General features: G+C 54.2%; 1 protein-coding gene and 1 pseudogene across 5 annotated transcripts in view; both read right to left on the bottom strand.

Annotated features, from left to right (window-relative positions):
* The window catches only part of LOC309607107 (shieldin complex subunit 3 pseudogene), a 296,341-nt pseudogene extending 271,149 nt beyond the window's left edge, over window positions 1-25,192 (bottom strand). Inside the window, exon 1 of the transcript XR_014249657.1 lies at window positions 25,100-25,192. The product of XR_014249657.1 is annotated as a shieldin complex subunit 3 pseudogene (transcript). The remainder of the gene's footprint in view (window positions 1-25,099) is intronic.
* FBLN2 (fibulin 2) overlaps window positions 1-27,790 on the bottom strand; it is a 76,569-nt gene that overhangs the window by 17,428 nt on the left and 31,351 nt on the right. For all 4 annotated transcript variants that reach the window (XM_082345196.1, XM_082345197.1, XM_082345198.1 and 1 more), the window contains exons 3-6: window positions 5,738-5,849; window positions 4,224-4,353; window positions 1,811-1,991; window positions 484-693 (exon numbers count right to left, since the gene is read on the bottom strand). In XM_082345196.1, the coding sequence (XP_082201322.1) occupies window positions 484-693; window positions 1,811-1,991; window positions 4,224-4,353; window positions 5,738-5,849 (633 nt within the window). The remainder of the gene's footprint in view (window positions 1-483; window positions 694-1,810; window positions 1,992-4,223; window positions 4,354-5,737; window positions 5,850-27,790) is intronic.

The following is a 27,790-nucleotide window of genomic DNA, read 5'->3' as shown; positions in this document are numbered from 1 at the left end:
CCACCCCCATCCTCCCCACGGGAGAGGGAACTGAGGCTCAGGGAGGGACGCACCTCAGGCCAGATCCGTCTCACAGCTAATAGGGGCAGGGAGGGTGGGGGAGGACCAGTCTGTGGACTCCAGTGAATCCACCCCTGGAAGCTGGCAGGGAGAGAGTCCTCCCAGACCAGGTGCCGGAGCCTGACCACCGCGGGCCCGGTACTGGGACGTGGCTGGGTAGGCGGGAGCCTCCATGGCCCAGGTCCCGGCCCTGCACTTGAATCCAGGGTGGGCCGCTGGGGCAGCCCTGCAGATGGGGCCCCAGGAGGGAGCCCGTCTGCCTGGCCTCACAAACCCATCGCTGGGGACCCTCGGCGCCGGCAGGTTCCACAGTGTGGGGTAGCGGGAGGCGAAGTCCCCCACGGTCCCCACCTGAGGAACACCACGCTCTGCGGGCAAGATCAGCCCCACCCCAGCTCCTGCCCCGACCGTCCAGGCCCTCACCTGGGCGGCAGGTACGGCCATCGTCCTGCAGCGAGAAGCCAGGAAAGCAGGCACAGTGGTAGGAGCCCACGGTGTTGATGCACAGGTGTTGGCACAGCTCCCCCGGGAGGAGCAGGCACTCATCCTGGTCGTCACCGGGCAGGCTGTTGGGCAGCTCAGTCTCCGTGCCCAGTGACAGGGCCTCCCGGCTCGTCAACTCCGCCTCTGAAACTGGGGCAGGGGTCCATGCTCATGATGAGACCCAGGCTGGTCCCAGCAAGTGGTTGGGACCACAGGCCCTCAGGAAATCAGATCAGGTCCTCACCAGAACCTCCTGTGTGCTCTGCTGAGACAGCACGATGAAGGACGGATGGGTGGGTGGATGGGTGGATGGATGGATGGATGAAGGATAGATGGATGGATGAATGGAGTGGTGGGTGGATGGAAAGAAGAACAGATGGATGGATGGATGGATGGGTGGATGGATGGAGGATGGACAGAGAGGTGGATAGAGGGGTGGGTGGACGGAGGGGTGGATAGAGGGGCGTGCGTGGGCAGGTGGATGGATGGACGGGATGGAGGGGTGGGTAGGTGGATGGAGAGGTGGGTGTGGGTGGTGGATGGAGGGGTGGGTGGATGGATGGGTGGACAGATGGATGGATGGATGGATGGATGGGTAGATGGATGGAGGGGTGGGTGGATGGATGGATGGATGGGTAAGTGGATGGGTGGGTGGATGGATGGATGGATGGAGGGATGGATGGATGGGTGGATGGATGGAGGATGGACAGAGAGGTGGATAGAGGGGTGGGTGGACGGAGGGGTGGAGAGAGGGGCGTGCGTGGGCAGGTGGATGGATGGACGGGATGGAGGGGTGGGTGGGTGGATGGAGGGGTGGGTGTGGGTGGTGGATGGAGGGGTGGACGGATGTGTGAATAGATGGATGACAGGATGGGGGAAGGAGTGGTGGAAAGATTGACCAGAGGATGGGAGGGGGATGGGTGAAATGGATGGGTGGATGGGGAGGAAGAAGTATGGATGTGTAGGTGAACAAAGAAACAGGAGGGTTGGTGGGTGGAGAGTGGAGGGAGATGGGTGGTACTAGTTGGGCAGAGCGGATGATAAGTAGAAAACTGAATGAGATCACCACCTCGAAAATAACAGGAGTCCATCATCGGAGGCCACAGAAGAACTCTGTCCAGAGCTGAACTTGTGCCTTGAACCACAGACGAAGGTGACCAAGGTCCCCACAGAAGGCCAGGGGACACCCAGCCTTGCCCTAGAAGCCCCAGCAGCTCTCCCCGGTCGCCCAGCTGCCCACATGCCTGGCCTGGGGAGCAGCACCCACCTCTCCGTGGTACAGCCTCAGGCTCCGGAGGCCGGCGGACCTCGGGCACGATGAGGGGGTCTTCGCCCTCACAGCAGGAGAGCATGACGTGGTTGCAGGGGTAGCCGAGGTTGGGGTTGGACTCACACGACTGGCCCTCGGCCCGCACGCGGAGCCCCAGGCCGCAGCAGTCACAGCATTGCTGGAGAGAGACGTGCCGTCACTGCCCAGCCCGGCCGCTCAGGGCCTTCCGCACGGCCTGTGAGCCTGGGGGACTCACTCTGGACCCCCAGGCTCTAGGGAGGGGCTGATAAATGGGAGCGAATTCACCCTCGTCTTCACATTGTGCCCGGGATGTGCTCTCCAGGGGCAAAGGTGTCATCTGTCCCCATTTCCCGTGTCTGGCTCAGCTAGTGCAAGTTTTTTGCAATAATTCATAAATGGCCTCTTATGAAAAGAACTACAAGTTAACCCACAGCCACACCCACTAACTGCTCCCATATTTACCAGCAGACTGCAAATCTATTCAGGCTACCTAAAAGGCAGCACTTCCCTTAAAGTTAGAGATAAGGGACACTGGGTGAAGCTTTCAGGAGAGCTTTTAGCTGGGGCTGACTCAACTTGAAAGTACATCTTTTTTGCTCTCCCCCTTCCTCCTTTTTGGAATAGATGTGATGGCTGGAGCTCTAGCAGCGATTTTGGGTCATGAGGTGACCTTAAAGATGGAAACTACAAGCTAAAGATGATCGAGCAGAAGTATAGAAGCCTGGGTGCCTGAAGATATTACATAGATTCACCCCTGTCCCAGACTGCATGCCTCCAAAAATAAAGTCTTTGATTCATTTAAACTACTGTGGTAGACTGATTACAGTAACAGCCCCAGTTGTTCACTCTTCACCGTGTTCTCTGTCTTTGCAGTCTGATAGCACAGTTCCTCCTGTCGAAAGAGAGGGTGCATTTCCCAACCTCTTGATTGTGCCTCATGACTTGTTTCGGCCAACAGGAGGAGACAGAAGTGACAGTGTGCCTCTTCTGAGCCCAGGCCTCAAAAGGCCTTGCACACATCTATCCCCCATGTTGGAACCCTGCTCAGCCACTACCTAAACAAGCCCAGGCTAGCCTGCTGGAGGTTGAGACCACATGGAACAGGAAAGTGTCATCCCAGCTACAGCCATCCTAGATCTAGTGCCAGCAGAACCATTAGCTGGTGGCAGCCAAGGTCAGCTGGGCATGGCCCAGGACAGCACAACTACCTTGACCCATGACCTGAGCTGGTCATCAGCCACTAGGTTTGGGGTGGTTTGTTACACAGCAGTAGGTCACTGATACTCCAGACTGCATCTCCCAATGGTGAACATATCCACTTAGTGAAGACCAACCACATATTTGGTAAACAGTCTGCATTACCTCTGATCCTCACAACCACCCCAAAAGACATGAACTATTATCCCCATTTTATAGATGGAGGAAAAAGGACTGGTCCAGGGTCAAACATATAAACACAAACGGAATTCTAAACTCGCCAGTCACCAAGGTCCTTTCGCTAATATCAGTTGTTTTTAGGAAAAATTGACCCCAATGAGACAAAATTTGATGTCAAAATCCTCTGCCAAATGGTGCCCTCCTCCAGAGGTCCCTTGACCGTCATCCAGGCTTGTGGTTTCTTCAACTCCGTCCCTTTCTCTCCCCCAAACACAATATCCTTCTGTGATACTTCCCGAAACTGTTCCAAGTTTGCCCTCATCCTCTGCAGCACAGACAGCCAGCTGTTAGCCCCCAAAGTCCGTTTTCCCTCCTTCCAGATTTGCAGTGGGCACACGACCTCTCCAGAATAAGGACTACATTTCCCAGCCTTCCTTGCAGCTAGGCAGCCATCAGACTAAGTTCTAGCCAATGTGATGTAAGTGGACGTACTGTCTGTCCTCTAGAGAGGCGCTTTCTTACACCCACGTTCGCAGCAGCAATATTCACAGTAGCCAAGAGGAAGAATCAACCCACGTGCCCATCGACAGATGATGGATAAACAAAATGTGGTCTCTCCATACACAGACTATTACTCAGCCTTACAAAGGAAGGAAGTTCTGCCACATGCAACAACATGGATGAACCTTGGGGACATAACTTACACTCAGCTGAAATGCCAGTTACAAAAAGACCAAAGAAAAAGAAAGCCCCGTGAGGGAAGGGATTTTTGTGTTATTCATTTCTGCATTCTTAATGCCTAAAACAGGGCCAGCACAGACTGGTGTTCAAACAATATTTCCCGAATCAATTGGTCCACATGGTAACTGGTGATGTTTTCTATGCAGATGCAGAGCTCCCCCGCCCCCAGGCGTGAGCACCCTCCCCTCAGAGGAGCCCCACAGGGCGGCCCACCCCCTCGGCCCTCAAGGACCTTCAGGCTCAGGCCACAACAGCCCCAGGGCAGGCTTGCCTTGTACAGGGAGACGCCGCAGGTGTCGTTGTCCTCGTCCCCGCATGCCTCGCCCTCCTTGGCCCCCATGACGCCGGCCATGCAGCTCTTCTCCTTCAAGTAGGACACACAGCAGTGCTTCTGGGCCGTCCTGCAACAGAGGTGCGCCTTAGCCCCACCAAGCGCCCCGTCCTCCCAGGGACCCCGCCAGGAGGCAACGCAGGCCCCGTTTCACACAGGAGGCTGCAGCTCAGGGAAGCGAAGCCCCCACCAAGGTCCACCGCGGGTGGGGCCCCTGCTGGCGCCAGGGCATCGGCAAGGCCAGCACATCTTCACCAAGTGACATGGGGTTTGTTCTCAGCTTAACTAAGACGACTCAGGCCTGGGTCCCACTGGGCTCTGTGTCCCTGACCGATGAGGGAGGGGGTCAGTACTCCAAGCCCCCTGACAGGGCTGAGAAGGAAAGGGAGACCCAATCTCAGGAAGGGCTGGGCGGTCGTCCTGGGACCGCCAGGGTCCCTGGTCATGCCTCCAATAACTGTAGGGCTGCCCCGGGCAGAGACAGCTGATGGGCCAGCACACAAAACGGGGCTGAAAAGGTGGGCTTCAGTCCCACTTGAGGAAGGGGTTCAGCTTCACTTGAGGAAGGGCGTGTCCCAGCAAGGGCCAGCCGGTGATGGAACCGGCTGGCTATGAAGTAGTGAGTGTCCCATCACAAGAGGGATACAAGCACGCACTAGTTCAAGCCTCCTGAATGCGGCATGCTCTAACTCCTAGGCAGCCCAAACTGGTGGGATGACCAAAGGGAAAGGAAAGGGACAAGGCTAGAATTTAAATGTTTCTAACGGAGGCATTGTGGGCTGGACAAGAGGAAACGTGGAGTCTAATCCTGGCCAAGCTCCCAACGAGCTGTGTGGCTTTGGGTGAATCACATCACCTCTCTGAACCTTATCTTCCTTATCTGGAAAGAGGAGTAGGCTGGACAAGATGGCATCCCTGGAATAAAGAAGGGGTGAACGGCTGAGCAGGATGTCGCCCGGGCCTGGCACAGGGAGGGTGTGGGTATGACTGCTTCCTTTGCGGAGAACACTGTTGTCAGAAGAAGCCGCCAGCACAGACAGCAGAGCACGGGGAGAGGCCAGCCTTCCTGAGACCCCAGGGTTGCAAAGTGGGGAAAGAAAGAGGGCTGACGGCCCCGGCTCAAGGCTGAGGTGGGAAATTTGAGTGGGCTGAGACCTCCCAGCAGCAACGCAGCACCTGGTAAGAGAAGCACCTGGCTGTCCCCAGGTGACAGCGGTCCCAACGTGTGCTCTTCTGACCGTGCTCGCCAGGCCGGCGAGAAGTCTGCACGGTTAGTTCACTCCTGGGGCCCGTCTCGGGCTCCCCACACCCGGAGAGAGCCCGGCCAGCCGGCCAGGCAGCCCCATCCAGCCACCTGCGGGCACCTGGACGCAGGTGGAGTGGTGCTCACCTGGCAGTGCGGGGCCCGGGGTGGGGAGGAGGACGCAGGGGCATGGAGCCGGCGCCCACCCTACCTGCACACATCGCTCTCAGCGCCGCTCTCGGGGATGTCCAGGCACTCGTCGTTGTCAATGGCCCACTGCTGCCCGGCCGCACAGCACGTCTCGATCAGGTCCTTCGTAGACACTGCGGGTGGTAACACGGGCAGGGTCACCAGCTGGAGGAGGTGCACGGCTCCCAGGTGTCTAGGCCCAGCGGGGGTAGTAGACGCTGCTAGCGCTGGGCCAGATCCCCACGCACTATTGGACCGGGAACTCACTGACCCGCTGCCTGCGCCCGTTGCCCCCCCAGCAGCTCACAAGCACAGCCTTCTCCGCAGAGCTGCCTGGGAGGGCAAGTCTACCCAGGGGGAGAGGGCTGGGAGGAGGACGGCCAATCACTGAGTAGTGGGGCCTCAAGGGCCAAGCCCGTCTCAAAGGGGACAGCCCCGTGCGGCCACTCCCGCTCCAGCGCTCCCCGTGCGACCAGGAGCATTACCAGCTCCTTCCCTGCCCCCCTCCCTGGGCAGCTCCTCCAAATGAACCACGTGCACGAGAACCCCCAACTCAGGCTCTGCTTCCAAGGGACCAGAGAAGACACCAAGACAGGACAAGACCTAAGAAATAGTGACAGCATCGAGGAAAGCTCCTGGGGAAAATACCTGTGACCGGGGAGGGCAGGAGTCGGGGGTTGGGAGAATGTCTTAAAACTCAAAGGCACAGACCGTAAGTTAAAAAATGGATGAATTTTCCTACCTCAAAATTAAAATTCTCTGTATAACAAAGAACTCTGTGGAGAAATATAACAGACTGCTGACAGGTTAAGAGATGGTTTTGGAATGTTCTAAAACTGACAAAGAATTGCTATTGAGAAATACAGTAACCTCCTGAAAATTAACATGAGAAAAACCAACCCCAAAGTAAAATACCTCTGAAACTGGAAAAATGAGAAAGAGTGACAGATGCCAGGCACAGGTGCGAACCCTCGTGCCCTGGGCTGTGGGAGTGGTGACTGGAGCAGCCAGTCTGGAGGCAGACCCAGCACCTCTTACACAATTAAACACAGGCATCGCCCAGGACCCAGTGGTCCTGCTCCCGGGTGTGTATGGCAGGGAAGTTGTTACCTGGACCCATGTGTAACCAGTACCAGGATGCTCACTTCAGTGTGATTTATGGAAGTGGGCTGGCGGGAGCCTGGATGTCCATCACTGGAGGAGTATGAATAGAACACGGGGACGTCCTCCACGGAGGACTCCACAGACGTCGGAAATGGCAGACGAGACGTACACACAACATCATGAAGCTGGACACACGTACACACAGCAACACAGAGCAGCAAAGGACAGAGCGCTGGGGGGAAACAGGAAAAAACCAAGTGAGATCCATTACATGAATTGAAAAGACTGCATGCAAAATTACAACACACATTTGCATGAACACACACACACACACACACAAAAAAAGAAACCCACACAGATTGAAGAGAACGGTTGCCTAGGGTAGGCGGAGGGAGAAATGGCAATGGGGAAAGGGGATAAAAGGGAATAAATACATCAACTAAAAAGAAGAGAGTCTTGCTAAGATGATAAGGAACCAGGAAATAAGGAATGCAATTAATGCAGCCATTTGCCTCCGACATTCAAAGATGAAGCCCATCTCAGACACCTACATACATGCTGAGGAGCACCAGGGTGTCACAGAATAACTTTGAACCTCGGTCCACATCTTAGTACTACCATGTATAGCCATTTTTCCTCCCTAGAGACTCAATGTCCTGCTCTGTTATGAGGACCTACAGCTGCACAGCTGCTGAAGCCTACAAGGATCTCTAAATGTCCTTGAGCAGTTCACATAACCTGGCAGGGCTGAGGAAGAAATGCACCAAAAAATGTCAGCAGCCTGCAAGATTCTAGGAACAGAAAGAGCTCACTAAGAATCATCCTCTTCACTGGCTTAGTGGGCGTTTCAAGTCATTGAGCTCTTCTGAGTTTCAATTTTCCTTCTGAAAACCAGGGAAATAAGCTTCAGTATCAACCTGAGGGCTGCTCTGAGGCACCAGGAGGAAAAAAAAAAATTCTTGATAACCAGTGTCTACCAAAAACAAGTAGCAACATCACACCCCAGTGGAGAAACATTAGACACACACCACACTGAAGTCAGAAATATGACAAAAGTACCTACTGACACTACTGTTTAACAGTGTCCTAGAGATGCTAGCAGATGCAATAAAGCAAGAAAAAAAGCAGCAGCAGGAGTATTAGAAGAGATGACAGTCATTATTTGCAGATGTTACAAGTTCATCTTTCTAGAAAATCCAAAGGTATCGATATTAACACCGTACTTAAATGAATACTAATTTATTATTATTATCATATGGTGGCCAAAAACAAAATCAACATACACAAATTAGTGGCTGTCCTATACACCAGCAACAATTAAATAGAAAAGGTAAGACAAAAAAATCCCACTGAAAAAAGAAATAAACCTGGAAATCAATCTATGTAAACACACTAAATCTACATGAAGAAAAAAAATTATCTCATAGATATATAACAGTTTACTTTGTTAGAAATATATACCATGTGTCTAGATGGGAAGATTCAATACCGTAAAGATGTCAATTTTCCTTTATTTAACCTACAACTTAAGTGGAATCCCAGAGTCCCAAAATAATTCGTCATGAAATTTGTCAAGTTGATTCTAAAATTCATCCCAACTAGGAAATGTCTAAAAATACCTGAGAAAATTTCCAAAAAGAAAAGAAGAGAGCATACTTTAAAGTTTTAATAATTAAAAAGACAAGGAGATCAACGGAACAGAATAAAATTCAGAAACAGGATGATGTGCATATGGGAATTTAGTATATAATAAAAGTGGCATTCACACTCAACGGGGAAAGGATTGACTATCTGATGTTGGGCTCTACCACACATCACACACAAAAATAAATTCCAAATCTATGAAGTCAATATTAGAAGAAAACCAAGGAATATAATTTTAGGATAAAGAGAGACTTCTTCAGAAATAAAATCCACCAAAGAATGATGTTGTACTCTTGTCTCACACCATATACAAATATCAACTCAAAATGAATTACTGAAACCATACAACTCCTAGAAGAAATCATAGGGGGGAAAGATCCTTAACATTGGTTTTCACAACAAATTTTTGGTAATGACACCAAAAACACAAGCAATGAAAGCAAAAATCAACAGGTGGGACTACATCAAACTTAAAAGCTTCTGTATGGCAAAAGAAACAATAAAATTAAACGACAATTTACGGAATGGGAGAAAATATTTTCAAACCATGTATCTGATAAGGGGGTTAACATACAAAATATATAAGGAACTCATAAAACTCAATAGCAAAAAATATATATATATATATATATTAAAAAATGGGCGAAGGACCAAAAGAGACATTTTTCCAAAGACATAAATGGCCAATAGGTATGTGAAAAGGTGCTCAACATCACTAATCATCAGAGAAATGTAAATCAAAACCATAAAGAGATATCACCTCACACCTGTTAGAATGGCTACTATCAAAAAGACGAGAGATAGCAAGCGTTGGTGAAGATGTAGAAAAAAGGGAACCCTCATGCACTGTTGATGGGAATGTAAATTGGTGCAGCCACTATAGAAAACATTATGGAGGCTCCTCAAAAAAATTAAAACTAGAACTATCGTACGATCCAGCAATCCCACTTCTGGGTATTTATCTGAAGAAAATGAAAATACTAACTTAAAAAGATACCTGCATCCCCATGTTCATCAAATTATTCACAATAGCCAATAGCCAAGACATGGAAACAACCTAAGTGTCCATCAATGGATGAACGGATAAGGAAAATGTGGTGTACACACACACACACAATGGAATATTATTCAGCCATAAAAAGGAAGGAAATCTTGCCTTTTGTAACAACATGGATGGACCTTGAGGTCATTATGCTAAGTGAAATAACTCAGACAGAGAAAGACAAATTCTGTAATATCACTTATATGTGAAATCTAAAAAAGCCAAACTCATAGAAACAGAGTAGAATGTTTGCCAAGAACTGGGGGAGAGCAGGTTGGAGGAATGGACAGATGTGGGTCAAAGGGCACACACTTCCAGTTACAACACGAGTAAGTTCCGAGATCTAATGCACCGCACAGTGCTTATAGCTAACAACTTGAGAGTTCCAATGAGAGTAGGTCTTAAATGTTCTCACCACAAACAAGAACAAGAGAAAATGGTAACTGTGTGGGGTGACAGGTGTGGGAACTTTATTGTAATAATCATTTCACTACACATGTGTATATCAAAGCATCACATTGTACACCTTAAACTTACACAATACTATAGGTCAATTACATCTCAATGAAGCTGGGGGAAAAAAAGAAATAAAATCCACAAGCAAAAAGGAAAACCTTAATACAATCGACTGGATAAAAGTCTAAAATACCTGTATGGCAAAAGACAGCCCCAGTTTGGTCATATCACTCACTTTCCAGTCTCCACACAGCATTTATCACTAAGTGAAACCCTCGTGTTTATTTATGAGCTTACTTTTTCATTTGTCTGTTTCTTCCCCTACAATGTCAGAGTTGTGACTTGAGTCTCTGTGGCCCCTGAGAGTGACGCCACCATGCCATGCTTAATCCTCTCTCATCACACTCCGTGCACGCGGGGGTCTCACCTTGTTTGAATACCTCTGGTGGTGGGGATCTAGCTCCGCCCAGGCAGCTTGTCCCTTTCTGCATAGCTCAGCTCAGAACGTCCTTTCTTTTACTGGACTGGACTTTTTCTCCCTAAGCCTTCTCCAAGATTGTCTTACAGAGATTAGGAGATTCCAACAGACCCCTGGGTCTCAGCCAGATGACGCGAGATGGGTGCCCTATCAGGGGAACAGTAACGGCTGGAATGCACTGGTGCTCGCCACGAGCCAGGCGTGAGTCCAGGCACTTTCATCCCCACAGGTATTATGGTGAGTACCGTTGCTAGGCTCACTCTAGATCAGGCGGGGAGTCAGAAGTCCCAAGCCTTAATTTCTCCTCTCCGGCCTCAGCTTCCTGTCTGTGCATGGGCAGCTTGATGCAGCCGATCCTGGAAGCCCTCTCTGCGAATCTAAGCACCAGCCTGAGGAGGCTCTACTTCCCTGTGAACTGAATGGGGCTCCCTTCCTGCCCCTCCCGAGCAGATGCAGGTTTCAGCCTGCACTTGGCGGCCTGCCCTCCATTCTCTCCTGGCCTTTCCCATCCTGGCTTCCCCTCTTTCCAGACAAAGGAACTCAGGGGCGTGACCCCTTATGCTGGGGAGGGCCGCCCACTTGGAGCGGGAGGGGGAATCAGCACAGGGGCCAAGCGCGGCGCTGCCCGGTACCGTCCAAGGCGTGGGAGAGGGGCCCGGGAGAAGCCCACAAGGTGTGTACCCCTGCTGCTCGTCCAGAGGCCCACCCCCAGGCCCCCTCCCTGACCACCCACTCCGAGGCCCCAGCCTCTGTCTCTCTCTAACCCCTCAGAGTTTGAGCCCCAGGGCCTCTTCTCCTCCCCGTCCACGCCCCAGCCTGGCTGACCGCACCTGGGTGCCCTCCTTCATGTCCGTCTCCTGCAAACACACAGCTGGCTAAGCGACCACCACCGGGCATCCCCGGCAATCCCACGGCCAGAATCTGTTCAGCAGCCGATTTTCCCTGGACCACCTCTCCCCTGGTCTTCCCTGTGCCAACCTCAGGACCCTCCTGGGCCCGTTCTCCTTCCTCCTCACCTCCCTCCTCCCATCCGTCACCCGCAGGGCCACCTCCAAAGTCACCGCCGTCACCACCTCGCCCCTCACTCTGCCACCATCTCTTGGGCCCGAGAGGTACCCTGCTCCCCTGTGTCCTCCTCTGGTCCATCTTCCAGATGGCGTCAGAATGACCATTCACAAGTATGAATCGGACTGTGTCTCTCCACGGCCTAGAGCCCCCCCGAGTCCCCCCTTTCTTTACCAAGACCTACCTGGTATGGCCCTGTGACCTCCCCACCGCGTCTCCTTTCTCACTCACTCTCTCCACTTGAACCCCTCAGGCTCTTCCTGCCCCAGGGCCTTTGCACGCACTGTACTTTCTGCCTGGAATTCTCTGCCCTTTCCCTGAGCCCTGCCCCACCCCCACTCTCTACAGGGCTGTCCTTGTTTGGGGGGCTCTCATCTCCTCAGGCAGGATCTCCCTGACTTTTGAATCTAAACTAACCTGCACCCCAACCCTCATTGCAGCACCCTACTTAGTTTTGCTCGTAACGCCCTGGCCTTCGCCAGCTCAGAGTCATCTCGGGGAGCCCTGTGGTCCACGGACCCCACTGGAAGGCCACTGCCCTGCAGGATAAAGCACCCCTGCCTGGAGCGACGATCGGGGCCCTCACATCACAGCCCAGACTCACGTCTCAGCTCTTCTGCCACCAGCTAGCAGGCTTCTCTGTGCCACCGTATCTTTGCACATGCCGCGCCAAGCTGGGAACGCCCTTCCTCTACCCTGCCCAACTACCCAGCCTTAACAAGCCAATCTGCACACCACTCCCTGCCTCTCCATCCTCTGTGGTCCCGCCAGCATCCACCTCCGTCCCGGGCAGAACAAACAGCCCCTCCTTCAGTCTCATTCACAGCAGCACTTGGTACATACACAACGTCACTGCCAGGGACATGCCAGCCTCAGACACCAGAGGGAGAGGGTCTCGGGGGCCAAGAACGGGTCGCAGTCATTTCAGGGTCCCCAGTGCCCGGCACAGACCTGGTACTTGATAAAACCTGGGGCTGGGTGGAGCACCCCAGGCCCGTGGTGTATACCATCCCATGCAAAGCTCACACTGACAACGTGAAATCGGACAATTACGTTGATCTCCCAGATGTATAAATACACAGCCCAATGGCACAGACTTAGGAAAAGGAGGGAGCAGACCTTTACACTCACACACATCACCTCCACATAGCAGTTTCTACTGAGTCTCAGAGGTGAGCCTGGGCGTGTCTGTCCCATCACCCCGAGCACAGGCGTTCAGCCAGGGCACCCCTCCCTGCCTGCGGGACGTAGCCAAGTCACTCATCCTCAAGCCTCGGTGTCCTTGCCGGTGAAATGGGCAAACCACCCCTCCCGCCCGCATTTCACAAAGCGGGGAGGGGAGAAGCCAGTGTCTGGCAAAGAACAGGAGCTCAGTAGGCAGTACCTCCCCGCCCCCGGCACACAGAAGGTGTTTGGTGACTACTCTTCAGTTAATTAATTAATTACAGAGGAACAGGCTGATAGAAGGATGGACAGGACAGTAATCCCTCCAGCAGAAGAGGCAGGAGGGGCGTCCAGCGATCCCTCCCTGCTCTGCTCTGGGTTTTCATGGACTCCCCCATTTCCGTCCACTTTGCCTGCGCTCGGCCAGAGGGGGCATGGCCTTCCTTGCCTGCCGGTTAGGCACGAGCACCGTGGCCAGAGAGGTGAAGGCCACCTCCCACTGTGACAGCTGCACGCTGGCTGGCAGGCTCTCACCAGCCTCGTGGGTGACCCGGGCCGGGATCAGCCTGGCTCCCAGATGCGTCCCCACGGGCTGCCCCTCAGAGTCAGGACACCAGGCCCTGCCAGCCAGAGAGCACGACCTTGACTCTGGCAGGAGTCCCGCCTCTGACACCCCTGAGGAGTGGAGGGAGGATAAATCCACTTTGGAAAATGATCTACCATCATCCAGGAAAGCGGAGACACGCAAACGCAATGACGTGGTGATTTCACCCCCAGGTCCACACCCAGGAGAAACGGGCGCCCGTAGTCTCCACCTGGGGACCCACAAACAGTAGCTCCAAACTGGAAACAACCCGAGCGCCCAAGGACAGGAGAAGGTGGATACTAGGGCATGACCACGCTGTGCAAGTGGGCACCTGGTGACCACACGGTGAACCACGGGGACACGGCCTCAGGGGAGAAGCAGTCACAAAAGGACACTGCGCACTGCCTTTCATGTGAAGTTCAAACCCAGAGGAAAGCAAAGCACCTGTTGAGGTGGTAAAACTGTAAAGAAAAGGAAGGAACTCGTGCTCACAGAAGCCAGGACAGTGGTAACCAGGGAGGAGGTCACAGCAGCCATGGCTTCTGTCCCCACGGCTGGTGCCTTGGTGGGTGCCCTTCTTTAACTGTTGAGACAGTCCCTTACGCTCTTCTACTCACAAATACTCCATGACAAAAATATTACTGGAAAACGTAGTATGATTAGAAAATTCTAAGACTAAAGAGGCAAAGAGTCTTTTAAAAATGTGACCCAAAAAGTGATACAAGCCAGACACAAAAGGACAACTATTATATGATTCTACTTATATAAGGGCCCTAGAATAGGCCAATTCACAGAGACAGAAAGCAAGATAGAGGTTACCAGGGACAGGGAGAGGGGGATGGGGAGTTAGCGTTTAAAGGGGACAGAGCTTCAGTTTGGGAAGATGAGAAAGTTCTGGAGATGATGGTGGTGATGGCTGCACAACAGTGTGAATGTTCTTAACGCCATGGATCAGTACACTTAAAAATAGTTAAGGGGCTTCCCTGGTGGCGCAGTGGTTGAGAATCTGCCTGCCAATGCAGGGGACACGGGTTCGAGCCCTGGTCTGGGACGATCCCACATGCCGCAGGGCAACTGGGCCCGTGAGCCACAACTACTGAGCCTGCGCGTCTGGAGCCTGTGCTCCGCAACAAGAGAGGCCACGATAGTGAGAGGCCCGCGCACCGCGATGAAGAATGGCCCCCGCTTGCCGCAACTGGAGAAAGCCCTCGCACAGAAACGAAGACCCAACACAGCCAACAATAAATAAATAAAAAATAAATTAAAAAAAAAAAAGCATTGCCTTGCTTTAAAGGAAAAAAAAAAAAAAGTTAAAATGGCCAAATCTATGTTATGTGTATTTTACCACAATAAAGAGAACATAATGCATTGCAGTGTAAAAACAAAAAAGTGACCCAGCACTTCCCCTTCTAGAAATCTAACGGCTGACAGACGTGCCGCGGGCACAGACATGCAAGTCACGGATCCTGGCTGCGTCCGAATTTGTGACAGCAAAGATCCAGAAACAACCAACCCCCATCGACAGGGCAGTGATTAAATGATGGGTGTTATATCCGCCCAATCTCATGCAAGTGTTAAAAAGAACGCGTTAGATCTTCACTCACTTCTGTGGAACAGTTTCCAAATATATCACAAAGAATGAAGAAGACAGGCTCAATGCTGAACAGTATGTATAACAAGTCACTGTTGCTCTTTTTTAAAGTAACACGTGGACATATGTGAAGGATTTCTGGAAGGAGGTCCCAGAAACGGGTAGCAGCGGGTGTCTCAGGGAGGGACCGGGCCCTGGGGAGGGAGGGAGCAAGCTGACATCCACTGTTTACCTCTTTTGTATCTTTTATGTGTTTTCCTTATCGTGGGCAGGTACTACCTAGTCAAGAAACATGCTGTTATAAAAAGGTCCTGAGATTCCAGGGACTCTAACCTCCTTTGATCACAGGCAGTGGGTGCCCAGAACAATCCGACCTGGAGGTCATGACCCCTCTAGGCAGTCCCCTCTCCCGGACATCAGAGCCCGAAAGAATGGTGGCTTCGGAAATGCTGCAAAAAATGCTACACCTGCGGGGTGATGAGCGGCCACCTCCACCAGCACCCTGTTTGGACAGGATGTTTGCGGGGCCTGAGCAAACAGCCCAGGGAGTGCTGCAGCTCTGATGTTCTGTATTCTTGAGAGGGGGGGCAGGGTTGTCCCCCGCAGACGCTGGTGGTGCCGGGAGTCCTTTTACAATGACTAGAAGATGGACAAACAAGAAGGATCCTGAGCGTTGCCTTCCTGCCCCAGGATCCCGGACACGACGGCCGAGAACCAACAGGAGCTGCTGGGCCGAGCCCACCTGCTGGGCCCACCCAACCTAGCCCCTTAGAGATGCCTTCATCCATCACCCGGGGCAGGACAGCCCCCAGCCCCCCCCTGCCCTTTGCAGCACCTCCCCCAGCCTAGCTTCCTCCTCCCGCCCAAGTCAGCACCCCGCCCACCTGCTCACCACCCCAGCCCGGCCTGGGAGACGCTGGGCCACCCTGGCTGACTAGCTGGATCTCTGGCCTGGCCGAGCCGCCTGGCGGGCCCCAACCTGCAGCCACGGCACCTTCCCTCCAGCTCTAGGAAGAGGGTCCTATGCCCACCACGGTTTTACAGGTGAGCAGGCAGCAGCCCAGATCACACGCCCCAGCCGGGGGCAGCCACACGACCAGATATCAGAAATGACTGGAGGACTCCAGCAAATCGAGGCAGTGTGCAAAGACGGCTTGACAACAGAACAGAACAGAGCGGCCAGAAGAGACCTACTCGTCTGCACTTGGTTCCTAAGGTAACAGTGCAGTGGGGGAAGACGGTCTTTACCACACCCAGCAAGGGGGCAATTGAACATCCACCTGAAAAAAGAATGGGTTCTGACTCCTACTCACAACCGTCCAGAGAAACAAATCTCAATGTGATCTAATGTGAAAGGTGAAACAAGTTAAAATATCTAGACTGTAACACAGGAAAATATCTTCATGACTCTGGGGTAGACAAAGGTTTCTTGAAAAGGACACAAAACACAATAACAGAAAAGTAAAGATCAGTAAATTGTATTTCCTTAAACCTAGGAATCTGTGTTCCTCAGAAGACGGCACGTGCAAGGTGCTCATCAGAAAATGTCCTCACGAGAGCAGAAAGAAATGTCAGAGAGCAAGATAAGGAACTTGCGATCCAACAAAAGACGCATCACCAGAATCTATCAAGAGCTCCTAGAAATCGGCAAGACAAAGAAACCTAATTCAGAAACGGGCAAAGAACAACAGGATTCCAACAGTAACACGAGAGTGTGTTCAACGTAATAAGTTATGAGGGAATGCAAATTAAAACCACAGTGAGATCCCACTACACAGCCATCAGGTTGGCGACAATGAAAAAGACAGACCACATCCAGTGTCGGCACAGACTTTCACTCGTGGCTGGGGGGGAACGGAAATTGGTGATGCTTCGGAAAACTTGTCTGGCAGTGTCAGCTAAAGATGCCAAACCCTCCGATACAGCAATTCCACTTCTGGGTAAATACCCGACGGAAATTCACACAGAATGTCCACAGCCACTGTATTCATCACAGCCCCACACTGAAAACAGCCCAAACCTCCATCCACACTAGGACAGATCAATAAACTATGATTTATTCCTACGATGGAAAAATAAAGAGCAACTTTTTTAAGTGAATTACTGTTACATGCAAGAGACTGGATGAGTCTCAAACACAGGATCTTGAGCTAAAGAAGTTAAACGCAAGCAAAATCATACCATATGGTTCCCACTACACAAAATGAATTCAAGAATAGGCAGGAGTCACTGATGGTGATAAAAGTCAGCCTCGTGGTTTCCGTGAGGGGTGGGGGGCAGTGGGGGGAGGGAGAGTAGAATTGGCTGAGAAGGCACACCAGGAAACTTCTGGAGTGCTTGAGATGTTTTATATCTTGACTTGAGAGGAGCTGCCTGGAACCCACTGAGCTATTTTATGAAGATGCGTGTGCTTTACATACATAATAACTTTATAAAACTACATAGTCAGATATAAAAAAAATTTTAAGGGAGGACTGTTATATTAATCTAGATTAAAAGATATGCAAGAGTATCTACAGTATACTTTAATAAATACTTTCAGAAAGAAGGAAATTCAAGAGATAAAACAACCAAATATGAACCAAAAAAGATCTCACCATCCCTGATAAAATAGTACTTTACTAAACGGGCTATACGTTACACTTTGGGGGCAAGTGGAGAATACAAATATGGCACAAGGGAACTGGTAACTGTGGCAGGTGTAGGACCACAGTGTGTAGTACTACAGGAGATGTCTTTATTTCTCCGTTGCAACACACTGTGTCAAGGCTGAAATGTTTCCATCACGCACACATGCGCACATGCCCGCGCACACACTGTATCTCAAACCAGAGAGAAAGAAGAGCAAGCACTGGACCATTATGGGGCTGAGACTTCTTCCCTGAGCCCCTTGCCCTTAGAGGGTCTGTCCCAGCTGCCAGGTGGCGGCTGGGGTCCCAGGTGGGACTCCGGGATGCTGGTGCACTGCGGCTGGTGAAGCCACAGTTACGAGGGGACTCGACAGCGGGCTTTGCTCATGTGGAGGGGCCCTGAGGCCCCACGGTGCTTGGCTTCAGGCTGGTCCCCGGGAAGCTCTGGGAGGTGGGGGGTGTGAGGGTTGGATGGCCCGTGCACAGGCCCTACCCTCCCTCCATGGCCTCCCAGGGAGCGGGGGATGTGCGTCTGTCATGGGCATTTTAATGGGCTACGTCTGTTGGTACTTTCACAATCAATGAGAAAAGCCGCTTGTACAAAAACAGGCTGCCCTGATCGGGTGCAGTGCAAAGACTTGTGACAAGCTCAGCTCTGTTCAAGAGGACTATGCGGCCCTGGCATCTGGGTTAGAGGATGCTGCCCCAGAAAGAGTCACCGGCCACATGGAACCTGCAGGCAAATGCTGAAAAACTGAATGGGACCAGCCTCATTTTCTGAGAAGATAACTTTCCCAGCACAAGGACAGAACAAAGAGATCCAAGCACTTGGACACGGGAGTGGACAGCTCACGTCCTAAGAATGAACGAGTCACCGGGAGATCAGTCTAGAATCACACCACTGCAAGCATCCTTCTAGCACAGAGCGTGCGACCGAGGCTGGACGCCCATCAGGCTGGCCTTCACCTAAAAGGAGAGCTGTCCCTCCCTCCCCCACGCTCGCCTCCGCCGCCAGCCGCGTCCACCCCCTGCTGTGCGCCCAGAGGCCTCCACGGACCCCTCCACGGACCCCCAGCCCCACCCAGCACAGCCTTCCAATGTAACTCACACTTCACACAAATCAAACGTGTGGACTTCCAGAACTTCGCCAAGACACTTGGGACGCATTCTGTTCCTCCTCAGAAAGAACTGCGAATTTTCTCTCTTTCATTATTCGTTGAAGAAACCGCAGCTACCCCAGACTATGCTATGGCTCAAACCAGAGTTTGATGGCATTTCGCTTCTTGGGATAGCGCTTTGTTTTATAGATGAATCTTGTAAACGACTTAATTCTATTTTACTGTTCTTTCCAGATAGTTTAATTTAATTACCAGTCCATCGTACATGCACACAGTTTAATAAGAGATGATGTTTAACCTTAAGGCAATTTTGGTTTTCCCCGGCCAGTATTTACTATAAGAGAAACGTAAACATAACCTTATTTCCCACCTTAATGAAAGTGATTGGTTAAAAAAATACAAAAATTGAAAATATCACATAAAAAACTAGACATGTGGGACTTCCCTGGTGGCGCAGTGGTTAAGAATCTGCCTGCCAATGCATGGGACACGGGTTTGAGCCCTGGTCTGGGAAGATCCCACATGCCGCGGAGCAACTAAGCCCGTGCGCCACAGCTACTGAGCCTGTGCTCTATAGCCTGTGAGCCACAACTACTGAGCCTGCGTGCCACAACTACTGAAACCCACGCACTGCAATGAAGAGTAGCCCCCGCTCACCGCAACTAGAGAAAGCCCTCACGCAGCAACGGAGACCCAATGCAGCCAAAAATAAAAATAAATAAATAAAATTTAAAAAAAAAAAAAAAAAAAACTAGACATGTTTTTTTTCTCCTCTTAAGAGGCAAACAGGAAGCAGGTCACTAGCGTGGCTTCCTGCGAAGCCCCAGGTGGCAGTACTGGGCCGGGCAGTGGCAACATGGAAATCCTGCCTGGGGAACAGGCAGTGGGCACCCTGGGGTCAGTCATCAGATGAGGCGGGGGGTTGGGTGGGAGGGCTGTACTGGCCAGGGGTCTGGGGGCGGCAAGTCTGTGACCTCAGGCTCCTAGCGTTCCCAAGTGGGATGCCATGGGGCCAGGTTGGGGCTCTTCTAGACCAAATTCCCAGTGACCCCAACCAGCAACTTTCCATTTCTCTTAACCCACATACCTGGGCCACGGCCCCAACTAGACCTTGACCAGATCTCTTCCCCTCCCCGCCCCAAATATCTCCATCCTTTGTCCCACTCCCCCTGCAGCCTGCAGAGTGACTGGTGAATATTCAAAGTGAAGCAATGAGCCCCAATCAAGGGGCCCAGGAGACACCCCCACACTGAGGACCCTAAACTGGGTGTAGGTGGAAGCAGAGCTAGGAAGCCAGAACCCTGCTCTGCTTCCCACTGGCTGAGCCATCTCAGGCAACACCCTCGGCCTCTCTGTTCCTGCATCCGGGCTTCAGAGGCCAAGCGGTGACGGACAAGGAATAATGAGACCTTCCCCAGGTGATCACCCACCACCCCCCGGCTGCCCACCTGCCAAGTGAGGCCAACCGGGGGGGAAAAAACAAAAGCCTGGCCGATCGTTTTCTGCCTCCGGCCCGGACCTCTGCCCCGACTCCTGAGGCATCTCCCCTCCCCTGGGGGTCAGCGAGTGGCTCCGACACTTCCAGGATGGGACTGACCACAAGCCGCCCTCAGCCACTGACCTGGGGTCGCCCATCTCAGGAAGCATGCTGCCGCACCTGGGCCTGGGAGGTGGGGTCCTGTAGATCCCGGTGCCTCTGCAGCCCCCAAACCTGCCGCCCCAGATCCACCTTCCGCCCTGCCCGCTGCTGATGGAGCCTGGCCCCGACTCAGGTGTGGCCACCTCTACCTAAGGCCACAGCTCCCCTCCGGGCCTGGGGTGACAGCTCCCACTGCTGCTGTGTCCTCACCCTGCCGTCCCCTCGGTGACTCTCTCCAGGGGCTTTGAGCCTGTGCCACCTGTTTCCTGGGCTTTGACTCTGCTGGGCAGGGAGGTCTGGCGGGGAGTACACTGGCCTAGGAGTCAGAACTTTGGGGACCCCACCCTCGGAGCTCGCTGTGAGTCTCTGCCGGCCCCCTGCCCGCCTCTGGGCCTCTGCGACCCAGACGTATAATGAGAAGCAGCTGGCGCTCTGTGAGTCTCAACTGTGGCAGCAAACCGGTGCCCACTTCATGCTTTACTGAGGCTTTGATATATGTGAATTAGTTGCCAACATTTACAAACGGGGAGATTTTATCTAAAATTCCAGATCCTAGGCTTCTTTCAGAAAACTTAAAGTGATGGGCCACGCTGGGCCCCCCACTCCAGGGCGACAATTGGAGCCGGGGAGCGGCTGCAGCTGTGTCCTCGTCCCCACGGCCAGCGGCTCCCCTCCACCAGCTGCCTCACGGGGGGCACCTGGCTTTGCTCGCGTCCGTCCCAGGCCTGCGCGTCACGGCAGACACCCCCACCCCGGGCAGGAGTGTGCTGGGCGGGGAGGTCTCCACCGCTCTGGTTCCCACTGCATCCCCAGCCCCCGATACAGTCTGGTCCAGAGCACGGGGCCCATGAACTATCATGAATGAGTACTCGAGTGGGGCAGGGAGTGGGGGGCTGGAAGGGAGACAAGACAGCTTGTCTCCTGCTCTCCCCGCCCACCCCGTCACCTTCTGGGAGCACTGGACCCAGGCAGGCAGGCTCCCCCCAGCCAGACTGGCTCATTCTGCCCCCCTCACCCTCCACCATATGGACCCCAGAGAACCCCAGAATCTCAGACTCTGGGGCTGGGGACCTGCCAGCCCGGCCCTGGGCCCTGCTTTGCCCCTCCTGGGCTGGGGACACGGAGCAGCCCTGGAGCCTCGATCTGCTGACAACAGGAAAATACCTACTCGTGCCAGGCAGCTGGGCAAACCCTGGGAGGTGCTGGGGCAAAGGCCGAGAGTCAGTGGTCGACAAACATCTGCTTCGCTGCCTTCAGTGACCCTGGACATTCACGTAACCTCCCTGTGCCTCAGTCACCTCAGCTCTGAAACGGGCATAATGACCGTCCCCCCGCACATGGGTGTCACGAGGCTTTAACGCACCGATCGATTCACGTCCGGGGATACCCACAGCCACGTGATAAACGCTGCCCCTGCGAGGGTGAAGGAGGAGACCCTCCCCGTTTCTGGGACGTCAGCCCCGCAGCTAGGCTGTGCCACTGAAGGCGAGACCTCAGGACGGGGGTTTGCTGACTCCGTGGGCAGTCGCTGGAACAAAGGCGCAGGGCAGGGACGGAACAGCGGGGGGGCAGCACCCCCTGCACATCTGGAGGGAGATGGAGTGACCGGCGGGGTGGGAGCAGCCAGCAAGCAGTTGAGCACCCTCAACCCAACCGCACGAGACCTGGCCCCTTTGCCGTTTCAACAGCGGGCCAACTCCTGGCCACCAGAAAAGACCCACATCTGTTCACTTAAGCAAAAACAAATCCGTGCCCCACCACCCAGAGTGCAGGGCCCTCAGGCAGGGACAGGAAGGGGCTCACAGTCACAGCAGCTGCTCTGAGCCAGCGGACGTCCTCTCCCTACTCCTGTCGGTAACCCTGGGGGGACAGAGATTACTCTTCCATCTTGCAGACACGGAGGCTCAGAGAGCGCGAGTCCATCACCTGAGGTCACACAGCCAGGGCAGCAGAGGCAGGGCTCACACCCACGGATTCACCCTCTGAGGACCAAGCTGGCTCGTCCCCAGCACTTCTCAGCCCCAAGCCCGCTTTCCCTGCGTGGAGACCCCGGAGTACACAAGGAGGGCCCAGCAGGGCCCCAGTCCACGCAAAGCTGACCTTGGCTAGACGCAAGTTCCTCCTGAAAGCTCCAGATGCTGCAGGACAAGGGACCCCGAGGCCACACAGCCCCTGGCGCGGCGCGGAGGAGGTGCTGTCAGGCAGACGACGTTCACCCTCCCCCAGGGAAGCTCACAGCCCAGACTTCTGACTTCCAGTTCACGGAGGCACCCGGGATTCCGGAAGGCTCAGGGTGCAGGAGGCTGGGGTGGGGCGGCTTGGCTCAGCCTCAGGAGAGCCGCTCGGCATGTGAATGGGAAGCAGGCCGGAGCTCAGAGGCCGCCGCCCTCCCAGCAGAGTCCCCAGGGCTGAAACCTCAGCAACCAGGACACCACTGTAAGTGGAGCCCTGCTACGCGGCAGACCCCAGCGCCTGATGCCCGACACCAGCTTTCTCCCAGTGAGAACACGCTCTAGGAGGGAGCCCTCGGTAAGCCCACTTTACAGATGAGAAAACTGAGGCCCAGAGCAGTGAAGTGATTTGCCTAAAGTCTCACAGATAGTGAGGGACAGAGCAGCCTCACCCCGGGGGAGCCTTGGACCAGGCCAGAGACGCCTGAAGCACCGAAGGACCTGGATCCGGAGCTGGGCCCACCACTGACTCACTGCTGGCCTGTGGGCCCATGTTCCCCTGGGAAGGGGAAGGGACTCATGGTAAGGTCGTGTGGGGACTGAGATGAGGCACGGGGAGCACCGGCCGGGGCCTGGGGTAGCTTCACTGTCTTGACCACCCCATCCTCCTCCCTGCCTTTCCCACACCCCCGGCAATGCCCATCAAGAGGAGCCCTCGACCCCGGGCCGGCCTCCTGACCGGCAGGCAGCAGAACGTGGAGAAAGCAGTGGCTGAGCCGGTTCTAAGCCCGGGTCCAGAGTTCCTGTGCGCGTCTCATCTTTCGCTCGGAGCCCTGTTTCTGCGACGGGAACGAGCTCGTGCTGCAGAGGCAGCCGCCCTGGCAGAGGCTGTCCCAGACCAGCGACTCCCAGCAGCCACTCCCAGCCTGGGGCAGCAAGCCCGGCTGACCCGGGGACTTGGGATCAACAAGAAACGCCTACTGTGCGCCACAGAGGTTCTGCAGCCGCCTGCGACCCGCACTATTGAGGCAAGAGACTACTCATTCCATGACCGAGGCGTGTCCCCAGCAGGAAGGACTGGCACGGGTTTGGCGAGATGGCAGAAACACCACCCCACACGCCCACGTGGTGCTGGTGGGGGTGTGGCCAGACTCGCTGGGGAGCCCTCGGCCAAGGCGGGGGCAGGGGGGTGGGGGGGAGCAGGGCACACTCACACACTAACGCCCCTGCGAGACAGCTCCCACCAGCCAAGGTGGGAACGTCTGGCTGCTCCTGCTTGGTTTTCACAGCCCCTGCTCAGTTTTCTCCCTAGCGCTTTTCACCATCCAACGCAGATTTTACGTAATGAATGACTGTGTGCCCCCTGCCCCCGCCCCGATCCCACGGAACACAAGCCTCGTGAGGGGTACCAACTTCATCCATTTTGATTACGGCTGTATCCCTGGCACCTAGAACTATGCAGTAGGCACTCAATAAATATTTGTTGAATAAATAAACTGGGGAAACAGGCCTTCCCATACATGGCAGGTGTGAGCAAAATCTGGTACACCATCAGTGGAGGTGAGCTGGCAAGTACCGGGTTTTAAGTAGGCATCCTGTGGCCTCTACAGTGGAGCCCATGACAGCCAGCACCTCCCCAGAGAAAAGTGTGCAGACGATCATCAAAAGATTGGCACAGCAGGTGCACGGCAACCCTCTTCCTAACGGTCCAGGCTGGAAACAGCCCCACAGCCCTTGGCAGGAGAAGGAGCCAACAAACTGGGGTCTGACCATACCATGGAGCAGCTCTCAGCCACGAAAAGGACCAACCACGGAGCCCACAGCACGTGGACCTAGAAATGCTGTGCTGAGCACGAGAAGCCACACGTGAGAGCAGACTGCACGGCCCCATTTACGGAAGTCCGAGAGCTGGCCACAGTCAGGGAAGCGGTTCCCGGGACGTGCACGGAGGAGGGGACCTGGGTTGTCTCGGGATGTTTCATGATCTGAGTGCCGAGCACATGGGGCGTTCCTTTGTGATATGTATTACTGATTTGCATGCTTCTAATAGGTTCTCCTGGTCATACCTGGATAAATGGCTTACAAAGAGAAAATAAAGAAACGCATGTGCACACGGACCCAGCGATTCCACACCGGGCGCAGCAGGAAGCCATTCACTGCGGCAATGGACATAACGCAGCATCCGTCCGCCACGATGGTCAGTAACAGCTGCGACGTGCACACAGCGGAGCCCTGGCTGGTAAAGGGAGCTCCCCACGTGCCGACAGGGAGAGTCCCAAGGGGGGCTGTTCACGGAGGAAAGCACAGAACAGAAAGGTGTGCACAATATGCTATATGTGAGAAAAACAGTGCACACACGCTTGCCGTCGTAGGACCTGTGGTTCCCAAGTGTGGTCCTATAGGTCCTGAGGGTCCCTGGGACCTAATCAGGGACCCACGGGATCAACGTTATTTTCAGAACAACACTGCAACATGGGTTGCCTCCTTCACGCCCTTTCTCCTCCAGGCATACAGTGGAATCTTCCAGACACTACATGACTTAGTGATGATGTCACCACTTTGATGGCCAATGGAATGTGTACTTGTGTACTCTGTGTTTTCTAGAATTTTCTAAAGTAAACTCATGAAAAGATGCTCAACATCATTAGCCGCCAGGGAAGTGCAAATTAAACCTTCAGTGAGCTACCACTTCACACTTCACACGCTAGGACGGCTACATTCAAAACGACAGACGATAACAAGTGTTGGTGAAGACGTAGGGAAGCTGGAGCCCTTGTGCGCTGTGGCTGGGGATGTAACATGGTGAAGACCTAGGGAAGCTGGAGCCCTTGTGCGCTGTGGCTGGGGATGTAACATGGTGAAGACGTAGGGAAGCTGGAGCCCTTGTGCGCTGTGGCTGGGGATGTAACATGGTGCAGCCGCTGAGGATAACAGTTCGGTGTTTCATCTTATGGTCACACACAGAGTTTCCAGATGACCCAGCAATTCTGCTCCTGGGTACATTCCCAAAAGAAATGAAAACATACGTCCACACAAAAATATGTCATGAATATTAACAGCAGCAGTGCTCGCAATAGCTAAAAGGTGCCAACACAGCGTCTACCACCTGGTGAATGAATAAACAAAATGGGGCCCATCCACACACTGGAATGTCCGCCACGGAAAGGAATGAAGCACTTATTCATGCTACAACGTGCAGGGGGCTTTGAAAGCGTTATGCTTAGTAACGGAGGACCGTCCATAAAGACCACATATTGTATGATTCCATGTCCAGGAATGTCTAGAATACGCAAATCCACAGCGACAGGGAGTAGACTGGAGGCTGCTGGGGGCTGGGAGGAGGGAGTGGGAGGTGGCTGCTATCGGCATAGCAGTAGGGTGACAAGAATGACCTAGAATTAGATTCTGATGATGTTCTCACGACCCTGACAAAAACTACTGAACCGTACACTTTAAATGGGAGGACTTTATGGTACATGAACAATATCTCAATAAAGCTGTCTAGGAAGGAAGGAAGGAAACACAGTTTTTAAAAATTAAAGAACCCCACCACAGGCCGAGCCTTGGCCCCAGACCCTCACTATGGGGCGCAGCTGTGAAATGCACCCATTCCCTCCAAGTGCCATAAGCTCTGGGGCCGCCAAACCCAGGGGGCCCAGCTACAAGCCGCTCAGACCCACTCCTGCCCCAAGTCCTCCATGGGAGCCACGAGCCCAGCCCCTCCCCTGGGAGACGAGGGCCCCCTGCCCAGCTCTACTATGACCCCCAGAAAAGCCCCCTCCCCTCTCAGGGTGCCATTTCTCTTCCATAAAACAGAATGACCAAACAGACTCTCTCAAGGTCGCCACAGGGTGAAACTCAGTGCCTGACAGATGCCCCCAGCAGAGGACCCAGCTCTCCTCGGTTTTATCACCCTCATCACCTTCAGAGCCCCCCCACCTCCCCCCAAGTCTGACGGGCAGGCAGCCCCTTCTCAGCTCCCCCAGTGGCTGGCCCAGGGCACATGGGCCTGGTGTGCCCGCAGCTGCCGATTTTCAACAAAAGCCAGAAAGCTGGAATTTACGCGAAGTCTTCCAGCTTCTAAATGTTTGCAACAAAATTCTAGTGCTTACAAAGGTGCTCTGCAGAAAGAAGCTGACAGGTGACAGGGGCGTGCACCATTAGCAGAACAGCAGGCAGAGGTGGGACCAACCCCGGCTACGCGGGGTCCGTGAGCAAACCGGGGCTCACAGGCATCGCGGCGCAGGCCCCAGGTCACACAACGAGCGCGCGTGAGCTTCGGCCCGGGACTCACCACGGAGGAGCAGGGGCTGCGGGAAGCCCAGGCCCCTAGTTTGCGGGTCCCGCTGCCCTCGGCAGGCCCTACGCTGCCCTGGAAGAGTCAGACGTCCCAGGTCAAGGCCCGTGGGCTGGGGGTGAGGAGGGGAAGGGCCGGCTGGCCCACCTGCAAGCTCTCCTTGCAGGGCGCCCCCTCCCCAGGCCGCTCTGGGAGCCGGGAGCTCCTGTGGCTGATTCTGGCACACAGAACATGAACTCAGGTGTCCAGACCCCCAGGCTGGCTCCCTCTGGTCCCCAGGCTGTGCACAGGGACCACTCAGACCCCACACGAGCTTAAGTCTCCCACAGCTGAGCCTGGAGAGGGGGGGGGGGGTCTGTAGGAATCCTCTGGGGAATAGGGGGAGGCTGGGCGGGTCTCCCTCTGCCCCCCTGGAGCCACAGCCCAGTGATTCTGGGGAACCCTGGAGACCCCCAGACACTGAAGGCCCACGGCTGGCTCCTGGGGCTGCAGGGTGAGGCGGGGAGAGCCTGCTCCCGTGCTCTCCTCCCTTCACCCAGAGGAAGTGCTGCACGACACAGAGAAGATCCTGCCAGCTCCTGCCTGACACCTGCAGTGGCTCCCCACTGCCCCTGGGGAAAGGCCCAAATCTTCATCCTGAGGGGAAACGCCGTCGCCCTGGGCCTGGCCCCTGACCACTCCCCAGCCTCTTCTCACACCAGCTGCACAGCCTCCTTTCAATCCAGCTTCTTCCCTCCAGCTGCAGGGCCTTTGCACGTGCTATGTCCTCTGCTGGACGCACTCTCTGCTCTCTGCTCCCCACCTCTCACCCAGTCAGCAACTCCCTGTGCTCCAACAGCACTTCCCAGGAAGCCCTCCCTGATCCCCAGGGGAGTCCGATCCCCCAGACAGGCTCACAGAGCACAACCACCCCACTCCTCGGCCCTCGGCCTATGACTACCACGTTTTCTCCCCCGCTAAACCGTAAGGTCCCGAGGGCAGGGGCAACACGGTCCATCTGGCATCTGTCACAGCCCCTGCACACGCCGGGCACCAGAGATGTCTATCAGGGGTGAAGACGTGAAGAAATGGCGGGGGCACCTGGATCCAC

Source organism: Balaenoptera borealis, assembly GCF_965194805.1.
Source record: "Balaenoptera borealis genome assembly, chromosome: 12".
Lineage (NCBI taxonomy): Eukaryota > Metazoa > Chordata > Mammalia > Artiodactyla > Balaenopteridae > Balaenoptera > Balaenoptera borealis.
Note: the sequence above shows the minus strand (reverse complement) of the source record. Positions and strands in the feature narration are given on the sequence as shown.